Source organism: Acanthopagrus latus, chromosome 21 (assembly GCF_904848185.1).
Source record: "Acanthopagrus latus isolate v.2019 chromosome 21, fAcaLat1.1, whole genome shotgun sequence".
Classification (NCBI taxonomy): Eukaryota; Metazoa; Chordata; class Actinopteri; order Spariformes; family Sparidae; genus Acanthopagrus; species Acanthopagrus latus.
Window position 1 is genome coordinate 8,957,459 of NC_051059.1, and position 10,255 is coordinate 8,967,713.

Consider the following 10,255-nt stretch of genomic DNA (forward strand, 5'->3'; position numbering starts at 1 on the left):
CAAACTGGGTTGTTTTTCTCAGCCTCTCAGATCACAGTGACCGCAATTTTTTTCTATTTGGACATTTTATTAGAAACGTCCAACCGGTTACCACCTGATATTCAGGGCAGGTGTGGTGCTCCCACGCGTGTGTTTTGCTTCTAACGGCTCGCCTCCAACCCCCCACCACCGCCAACAACAACAACACCAACACACACATTTGTTCTTGTTCCTCTCTCTGTTCTTCTCTGGCAGGTTCAGCCAGACCACAGGACAGTTTAGCATCCCCCACTTCCTCATCGAGAGTCGAGGCAGAGCGAGTGAGTTTCCTGTGACGCCTCTGTGTCTCTGGTCAATTAGTATACTCACATCACTCTGTTGAGCTGTGCTGCATGGAACGAGGCCGACCCTCATCGTATCCTCGGGGGAGCTCTCTGGCAGATCTACACTGACAGATCTCCGTCTGAAGAGTCACTCCAAAACCCGCTTCTGTGTGGACACAAAAACACAGAGGACCTGTGGGCTTGTTGCTAGTCTTCAGAGGAAGGCTGTGATGCTGTTTTCACCCAGTTAAAGTCGTGCGTGGGGTTTGGGATATTCAGCCATGCTTCAGCAGTCGGAGCTCATCTTCGACTTTGCCAGCGACCATGTCAACATGTCACAGGTAAGTCGATGAATTGCTTTGTGTGGAGCTGGCGCGTGAAGCAACACGAAATTCCCGGGAATCTGACAAACTGTAATCTAATCTGCTTTTCTGTGCATGTGTGTTGCAGTTGGGGGGTTACTCAGATTACCCTGCAGTGATTGTGGAGCAGGTTCCCCATCCACACCTGCTCTCGTACACAGGTCTGGCGTGTGAACAGACACACACAGAGGGGGATCACCAACAGCTGCTCAAAGGTCAGTGCGTACAACACACACACACACACACACACACACACACACACACACACACACACACACACACACACACACAGCTGCCTCTCCTCACCTGACACATTCACATTTCATGATTAAATCTCACCTAGTCCATTCTCATGGTTACTGAACAGTATTTTACTAAATTAAAAGTCATACCAGGTATTAAAAGAGAGCCTGGATCCGCACATGCGCAGTCGCGACCGTAGCACATGGACCTCCCTCCGCCAAAAAATCAGGAAGTGAAACAAAACATTCCTGGCTCGTGCCTGGGAAAGACAGTTAATGAATCATATTAGGATGTAGACGTGGTCCATTCGGGCTACAGCACACGTGCTATAGCTTGTTCCTCACCAGTGTTGGGAGTTAAAAGTAAGTTTTATCACTGTATCGGGTTGTTTTTCCGACATTGCTCTAGTGGGAGCGAGCAGCTGAGGCAGGGGCACGACGAGGCTCGGTTAACTCAGCTAACGGTGCCTGCAGCAACACTCGCTGATAGTTTTGCACTATTTGTTTCAGGGCCACCACCTTTCAGGGACAGTGACTTACCTGCTGTGTTTCTCTAAACATGGCGCGTTGTTTTTAGGGGTATTTTGTTGGGTTTTTTTCTCGGTAGCGGAGAGTGTCGGAGCCCACGACAAACAGCTGTAAGCTAGCAGATGTTTCTCTAGCAGCTCACTGCTTCACTTCATAGCCTGTTTACGTCACATAAATAAATGCGCGAAAAACAATAGAGTCCCTTCTGATGGTGTTGTGCCTTAACTGAGAAGGCCTAACGTTACATGAGGCAAGATGTATGCTGACGTGATAAATTACACAGGCTCATAGTCTGCTCTTAAAGTTTGTTAGGAGGCAGCAGCACAGTGTGCACTAAGTCATCATTATCATCGAGTATAAGTGTACTTATTTAATTGTGCACTGTGCTGGTTTTGCGGGTGTAGTGCTAAGAGACAGGTTGCTCTTTGCTGTTGGAGACAAGGACAAATTAATGATACAACTGCTGCTCAGTCATCAGTTTGTGTCATTAAAGGGTCAGTCCACCTGATTATATAAAAGAACGTTTTCTCCCTGAAAAATGCTTTTTGACCCCATTCCCACTTCCTGCAGGCAAGGCAGCTTGTCTGATTTTTATCAGAAGTGTCACGTTGTACATCACTGCTGTCACGTTTCACGTCACAAATGCAGCGGAAACAGTTGCAGACAATAGACCCATTGTGGAAAAAAAGTGTTCTGCGACCCCCTGCAAAATGAAAGCGGTTTAATAGCATTCGGAAAGTCTAGAAGAAGCTGCACGATTACATTATTTATTCCCCCCCAAGTTAACCAGGCGCTTAATTGGAAGTTGGTCGGATTGGTCAGCGATCCAGGTATTTTCATAGTCGGTAAGTCAAGCTTTTATGGCTTCAAGACACCACTGAGCAGCTTTCATAAGAATGAACTGGAGTCCAACTCCAAAACTGTGTCACGTTTAGATCAAAGCTCCGCCAAGGGGAAAATATCTTGTGTCTACGACAGAGTCAATTGACCCGGTCGTAAATGCAGAGTTTACACATTCCCGCTGCACACAAAAGCTCAATCTTAGAGAGATTAAGTGTGAGTTTTGAATAGTGGAAAAGGGTTATGTGGCTACCTCATGTGCATTGATTCCTTCCAGGGTTCTCCGGCTTTTACCAGCTGGTAAAGGTTGTGGAGTAGCTAGTTTGAGTTCTCTAGTGTGTTTGTCAGTAATGTTTCAGCTTTGATAGGCCATTTGTAATTTGTATTTGCATTCTCATTGTTGATCATTATGTCAATCAATCGGTTCACCTATAAACCGTTGTGATAGTGTTGATCAGTGTTTCCAGAAGCACAAAATGACGTCCTCAAACGCCTTGTTTTAGAAATTCGGTTTAGTGTCATAGAGGAGGAAAGAAAAAGTCAAAAGATACTCACATTCACTATGACAGAATCAAGGAAACTTGACTTAAATAAAAGAAAAAAGAGTAACTCACTAAATGATTAATTGGTTGAATTTAATGGTTGACAACTTATCATTTTAAACACTTGCAGCTCTAATCTGCAACCTCACATTTTGCATTTGAGTGTGTGAAAACAACAAGCCAGCAGAAAGTTGCAACAGATTAGGGCTGCATGACAAAAAAAATGCTGTTATGCATATATGATGTCATTCATGATCAGCAAAGATGATAATCTTTAAAACACAATTTGTAGACCCAGGCATCTCTGCTCGGATATGAAGCTGTCTTGACGCATTTTACCTTTTTTCGAAGAAAATTGCATCTCTTGCGATTTGGATATTATATGTGGCCATATTCAACTTCAGTAGTATGTTGGTTATTTGTGCTTTCCCTACAATGGAGAGCTGCAAGTAATGGATGCGTGGTTGTATCCAGTTGCTGCAACTCCAGGTGGTAGAGGTGTGAAATTCAAACTTAAGCAAACCAACTGAAAAATAAAAAGCCTAACCCTAAACATTGACAGTAACTGGGTTACTATATCTTGTATAAATGTCCTGTTGTGAAATTCTACTTAACAATTCCAGGAAAGCCCATCCCATTTATCAAGGGGATGAGACAATGAAGGGGTACTTGAACATATCCGATAGCGGCAGAACTGCTGCCCCATGTTTCTTAAATGCACATGCCATTTCAGAGACGGGCGATCTGGTTTGTGTTTATCATCTGTAATTTTATATCACATAAGTAGACATCATGATAAAACATGATGTTATGGATTAAGCAGCCAGACAGAAATGTCTGCTCTTGGGTGGGTTAATCCTGCAATAAATCAAGATGCTTGGTCACATGCACACACTCCTCCACCTGCAAAAATGTTTTTTTGTGTTAATCCTGTCTCTGTGGTCCGTAGTGGAACCATGTGAGAGTGGAGAGGAGGAGACCATGGAGACACTTGTTGCTGCTGACTCGCTTCTCAACATGGACTGCCCTGACACCCTCTCTCTGGAGCAACACTACTGTGAGCGCATGCAACACACACACACACACACACACACACACACCTGAGTTAACACTACTCAAATGCACAGTAACAGAGTGAAGATGCCACAGTAAAACCTTGCCGCCTCTCTGTTTTGATATAGGACATGTCTGACTGCAAGATGTTATTTTTAGGCATGGTGGTCACACTGCTGTTCTCTTTCATCAAATCTGTTTATGCCCCCCTGCAGCCCAGACCTTCTTACCATCACTGGGTGATGTCATCACTACTCCTGTCACCCAGGTGACTGTGTCGGCAGAGGGGATTGTGGGAGCGGTTGACCAGCCACAGTGGCACTCGTTGCACACAGAGAAGCCAGCAGCACAGCTGCAGTCCAAGAAGAGAGGTCAGTCACTCTCTGGGTTATCAGCTGAAATGAAACTTAATTATGGCTCATGTGATTAAATTATATATCCCATAAATTGCCTTATTTTCCAAATACCCAGGGAGAAAACCTCGACACAGAAGGGCAGAGTCTCCCACACCGAATATTATAGTGAAGAAGGACAAATATAACAAAGGTATTGTGACACACAACAACATTAGTTTAGACCCCTCCAGATGTACCTCTGATTACTTAAATATACTGTCAGTTTTATGTGTTGGTCTCTCACCTGAATAAGCACGAGGTCAGCCTTACATAAAAGTCATGACAGCAATCTTGCTGTGTCCAACCTGTAACATTCCAATAAGACTTTTAGAACAGCAGAACAGCTGATTCAAATCTGTCATAGTAATGTAGAGGCTGCAGTGGTACTTGTCCTATCTTCAGTTCAATTTCAGTAAAGCAAGTCCTGAACTCATGACTGTGTCCTGTTCAATCCTAGACCTTGTATCATATATATTAAGGAATCCTAACTAGAACTGTAGACTGGGCTCGTCCTGTCATGCCTGTCCGTGTCAAGAATGTACACAAGACTGTCTTTATGTATGAAAACGGCTGTCTCACTTCACTTGTCACTAAATGGCTGGCTAGCGTGCTCTAATGGCCTAGAAAAGATGGGCATTCAGTTTTATCTTTGATTTTTTTGTCGGTGGAGTAGAGGATATACTGATAGTACATTCTTCTGGAAATTTAAAACTAACAAGCTATGTCTATGTTAACTTCTCCAATAGTCCAACATCTAAGCTAGCCTCTCCAACAGGCTAACATCCATACTACCTTCTTCCACAGGCTAGCCTTGATGTTAGCTCGTTCAACAGTCTGTGTCTCTCCAATTGTTATGGTTTCAGTCGAATTTCAGTCCTAATATTCCTGTGTTCGTGTTGTTTCCCATCATCAACGACAACAGTTGTCATTTTTTGACACTCATTTTGAATTCAGGACAGGGTCAATGCCATCCGATCTCAAAATTCCTAACTCAGACAATTCTATAGTTAGGACGGTTCTGCAGCCAAATTCCTTTAAATGGTACGATAGGATTATTTTCCTAAATGCTGTTGAGAAACACATTTCCTGTAAAACCTTATGTCAAAAAATCCTAAATGTCACATTTTACTGGATTGAGATAAGACTTCAGACATAGGACGTGTCTGTAATGAGGCCCCAGGTAACTTAAGACCTGACAAAGAGTTTGCAAAATCCATGAGATACGGTGAATGAGCCAAAGTAAGAGATACTATGAAACCTTTCTTTTTATTATTATGAACACTCTTCTCTCCTTCCTTATATCATAACTTTTTAATGTCAGTGCACTCCAGCCAAATACAGCATAAGCATATGGCTCTCTCTGTCTGAATAAAAAGATAAGACACTAAAAAAACATTTCTTTAACAGATAGATGAAGACAGCAATGTTTACATATTCCAGGTCTGAAATATGTTCTGGGCCTTGGATGGATAAATCACAGGGATGAATCACTTTTGCAAAAATCTTTCCATGACGTTTCTTTGTCTTTCCCTTTCCATCATGTTTCCTGTGTTTGTGCTTCAGGAGGAAACACGCTGTACCTGTGGCAGTTCCTGATGGAGTTGTTGCAGGACCGACAGGTCTGCCCCCGATACATTAAATGGACCAATGCCCAGGCAGGAATCTTCAAGTTAGTCAACTCAAAAGCTGTGGCCAGACTCTGGGGCAAACACAAGAACAAGCCAGATATGAATTACGAGACAATGGGCAGAGCACTCAGGTACAAAAAGAGAACATTTTGACAGCTTCATTGTTCGTATCTTGACTTTGAGGTAGGGGTGTCACAAATTGGCCTTTGATTTTAAAGTCACAAGGTAATTACATTTTTCATTTAACCTTTTTTATGGTTGAGTCTTGATTTGCAGAAATCAACAGGAAAAAACAAATCTTCACAAAGATAGGCTACATGATATGAAGTGTAATACAACCTTCATGTTTTATTAGGAATGTACCATACTAAGGCCGCATGGTTACATTTAAGAATATCAGCATTTCATCAGTCAATTGGGAACTAACCATTAGAAAAAAACAATAAAAGAGTCTCTGTTCAATTGAGTTGTTTTTCAGAGGGCAAGAAGAACAAATCTTCTGAATCTTTCAGTTGATTCTGCTTTTGATTTAAATCAGTGAAATTGCATGTCATTCCATGGACTTTCAATTTAGAATTGAAATTGTGACACCCATACCAAGAGGAAAATATTTGTGTGCATGCATGCATGTTTTGCATTGTCAATGCTGAAACTTTATATTGATATAGGTACTACTACCAGAGAGGCATCCTGAATAAGGTTGAAGGACAGCGTCTCGTCTACCAGTTCACCTCTCTGCCTGCAGACATGATTTATATCACAGACGGAGATGGCGCCAAAGAGGAAGACGATTATGACGACAACAGTGGCAATGATGCTGTGAGCGACTCTGATGACAGCACAATACCTTCCAGTGACCAGTCGGTGGATGAGGAAGATTTACACCCACCACAAAAGAAATTCTCATCGAGCTTGGTCCGACCCTCGCCCCCCCAGAGGACCAGGCCAGCTCCCAGGCCCTCGGGCCAGCGTGACACCGTCCTGCGACCTCCCAGCACCAGCTTGATCCAGGAGCAGCATTTGCCTATCGTGTCTGCTGAGATGCTGCGGACCCTACAGAACCTGCCGAAGGTCCAGTCCCTGCAGCCGGCAGGTCATGCCTCGGTCTTCAAAACAGCTCAGCTGCTGGGGAGTCTGTGTGAGCGACAGGCTGCCGCCGAGGTTGCTGTAGACAGTAACGGTGGCCGGGAGACGCCCGAAGAGATGTCACGGCCGGGACAGAAAACTTCACAAGTGGAGACTCCACAGCTGGTGTCCTTAACTAGCTCTGACCAATAGAAAAGACCAAGGCTCAAACACACATATGCACACACACTCCACTGTCTCAGGACCAGTTACAGAGCTGCACTTAGCTGCTGCAAAACACACCAGGTCTACATTTCTGTTATGTGTAAGAGCGGCAGTATTGTTCTAGGATTATTTTCAGATTATATTATGACTTGTCAACCAAAATAATTCTAGATCAGTACTTCCTCCCCTGATGTCTGAGTTATCAGGAACCAAAGTCTCACAGCACTCAGCAGGTTACTTTTCTTAGATGAGACAGACTTCACAAAGCTTGTGTCCCTTATCTCAGCCTTCTGTCAATCTCTGTAGCGATAACGATACAAGACACCAAAGACAGACATGCACTGGAATCTACGGCCTCTCTGCAACTTCTGCAGACACACCCTCTGCCTGCACTTCACCTCCAGCATCATGGAGCTAAAGAACTGATCAGTACACTGTGCCCCCTTTCTCTACCTTTACTCTCGCGCTTTCCTTTCCTTTTTTTTTTTTTTTTTTACACTCACATGCTGAATCATTCCTCTGCCTTAAAAATGGCTTTGCACTAATGTTTACCTCTGCTGTGTGTTTCTTCTCTAAGTGCCTCCTGCTCATCCCGTCCCTGCATTCTCTGCTCCTGGCAATCATGAGGTTATTGAGGGAAAACATTCCATATTAATTATTGTTGTTATTATTATTATTATTTTTTAAGATAACTGAGTTATGTTTGTATTGTGAAATGTTGAAAAACAAGGGATCACTGTTATTTGTAGAATAGTAATTTAGCACTGCTGCTGTTTAGTTGATGTACCTACACAGTGGACCTTCCTAATGTTGACAATCACCAATGAAATGGTCGAGTGGCCTTTTATTTCACAACATTTCCTCCTGTAGAGTCATACTGCAACTATTTAGTCTTTCTTCTCTGCACACATTCTATTTTAGTTGTTACACATACTATATAAATGCATATATGGACCTCTAAAGCCTTGATACGTGTATGTGTTGTGAGATATATACTGTGTGTCTGTGAATATGCTTGACTTTGTGCCTTGTTGCCATTTTCTCCCTCAGGTTCATGAAAATTACTCTTACCGCACAGGCTGTATACTCCGTGCAAGGACTAAAACAGCTGGCCCTTTATGATAAAGTAATGCTAAGTTCAGTGTTTTCTCTTCAGTTGAGCTTAGTTTAGCCTCTCAAAGCCAGACCATGAAGTTTCCCTCACTCCAAACGAAAACTGTGCTTGTAAGATTTGTGCTAGCTTGGTTTAGGAAATGCCTATTACTGTGCCTTTGTCCCCAGGGAAGCCTATGCAAAACTCTTTTCACTTTATTACAGAGTGAACCATTTTATTTGGAATCCCCTCACTTTGCCTTATATCGAGATCTCTTGATACTGTAAGTTTTATTCATGTGGATTTGTAAGCTTGTAGCGGAGGGAGAGGTGGATTTTCTGTTGCTTTTATTTTTTTGGTGCGTTTGCTTCTGTGCAGTCCAGAGGTGTTGAAAAGATAATGGTCTATTATACGAAATAAACGTAATTTTATCATTGTCTTTCATCCTTACTCATTTATTCACACACATTTAGTTTACCACCCAAGGTTTAAAATAAATGTATATTTGTGTACCAACTGTCCTTCAGTAAAAAATCTGAGGTAGTTGTTGAGCGCTTCATTATGGGTTAGCACCTCTACTCTACTACAAATCAGAGGATTTTTACTGGATTACGTTCATTTTTATAGCTTTAGTTACTTTGTAGCTTCAGATTAATAATGAAAAGACTATTGTTCCCTGTAGGAAGCCTACAAGTTATGCAGCAGTATACTAATTGATTGAAATTAGCATCATCTTTACCAACTGCAACATGAAAGTGATTGATTAAAGGTGCATTATGTAACTTTTTGAATAACATTTTGTGCATCAATAATTAAATTCCAATTATACAGTATAATATGTTTTCTGAAATGATTCATTCTGCCGAATGAGGAAGTTAATTTTGGTACTTTAAGTTTATTTTGTTTCTATTACATTTGTACTTTCTTAAAGATCCCTTCACACATATATGTAAATTCTGGTGTAGATGAATAATCAGATATTTTTCATGTTACAATTTTAGCTGCAAGAAGTCCATTCTCATTGTATGAACACTAGAGGCTTTGAGTGTCGACATCACACTCATGTTTGCTGAATACTGGACCAGGATTGGCTTCAAAAATATTTTGTGATGTCACAAATCCTGCTTGTAGGGCCGCCTCTTAAAATCAGAGCACAAAGAAAAGGTACACTTCCAGTAATTAATATGAGAACAGACTTCTAGTGTCAAAAACATCATTCTACACAGTGAAGCTCAAACATTAAACTGTTGGAACAAGAAGAAAAACTCATAGTTGACTGAGGAGGACCTTGAGTAAAAAATCTGACTATCTGGTCCACTGCTGCCACCCTAAACTTTACGACATTTCAAAGGCAAACATTGCATATTTTTGACTCTGCTACAGCTATGGTTACAAACATTCATTCATTTTGTAAAATATGACGTTTTGTGATGGATGAAAGTATGTTGGATAAAAGGTAGGGCGAATTAGCATTCTCTTATCAAAGCTACATTAAAATGATGTCTATATGAAAATATAAAAGTTCATACTAATTCTATAATTCTATATTAGTAGTGTTAATAGTGATATATTTAAATGAGAGGGAAGAATGGCTCTCTTTTTTTTACTGTGTCTTCATATCAGAGTGAAGAAGTGCGCTGCTGTCTGCCTGTCATGAGTCCTCCCGGCCGCCAGGTGGAGGGGCGGCGATGTGGGCGCTGTGCAGGCGGATGTTGACAGGCCTGTTGCTGGGCTCGTGCTGTGGCTGCTGCTATCACGTTTCAGTAGTCTCCACAGCTTGCTAGAACTTTCCTGTCACTCTGGAAACACTGCCCATACCCACAACAACCCTCAATGGCAACCGAACGGCAAGTTAAACTAACATACAGAATTAACTTGTGTTATATTTTCATACTTTTGTTTCTACGCAGCCGGTTAACCGTTGGTCTCTCCTTTCGCTTTAGCACTTTCCCCGATAGCTTCATTGACGAAGATCCACAG

The 10,255-nt window shown here is 42.0% G+C and overlaps 2 protein-coding genes and 1 long non-coding RNA gene across 4 annotated transcripts in view; 2 read left to right on the forward strand and 1 right to left on the reverse strand.

The window, feature by feature from the left end:
- Positions 1-332: 332 nt before the first annotated feature.
- On the reverse strand, positions 333-3,744 carry LOC119011320. Its single transcript, XR_005072160.1, has 3 exons — positions 1,447-3,744; positions 1,057-1,166; positions 333-468 (listed from the first exon to the last, which is right to left on the reverse strand). It is a non-coding gene; the product is annotated as an uncharacterized LOC119011320 (long non-coding RNA).
- On the forward strand, positions 462-8,719 carry LOC119011319 (ETS-related transcription factor Elf-1-like). Of its 2 annotated transcripts, XM_037084332.1 has the most exons (7): positions 462-643; positions 753-879; positions 3,766-3,873; positions 4,085-4,240; positions 4,341-4,415; positions 5,828-6,023; positions 6,561-8,719. In XM_037084332.1, the coding sequence occupies exons 1-7, from the start codon at positions 584-586 to the stop codon at positions 7,168-7,170; spliced, it is 1,332 nt and encodes a 443-aa protein (XP_036940227.1). In that variant the 5' UTR covers positions 462-583; the 3' UTR covers positions 7,171-8,719. The 2 variants fall into 2 exon arrangements, with proteins under 2 accessions (XP_036940227.1, XP_036940228.1); XM_037084333.1 differs by lacking the exons at positions 462-643; positions 753-879 and adding an exon at positions 1,127-1,269.
- Positions 8,720-9,976: 1,257 nt separating this feature from the next.
- Positions 9,977-10,255, forward strand: part of sugt1 (SGT1 homolog, MIS12 kinetochore complex assembly cochaperone) — a 23,139-nt gene continuing 22,860 nt past the window's right edge. Inside the window, exons 1-2 of the mRNA XM_037083901.1 lie at positions 9,977-10,122; positions 10,219-10,255. The exon at positions 10,219-10,255 is cut by the window's right edge and continues 12 nt beyond it. Coding sequence (XP_036939796.1) covers positions 10,109-10,122; positions 10,219-10,255 — 51 coding nt within the window. The 5' untranslated portion in view covers positions 9,977-10,108. The remainder of the gene's footprint in view (positions 10,123-10,218) is intronic.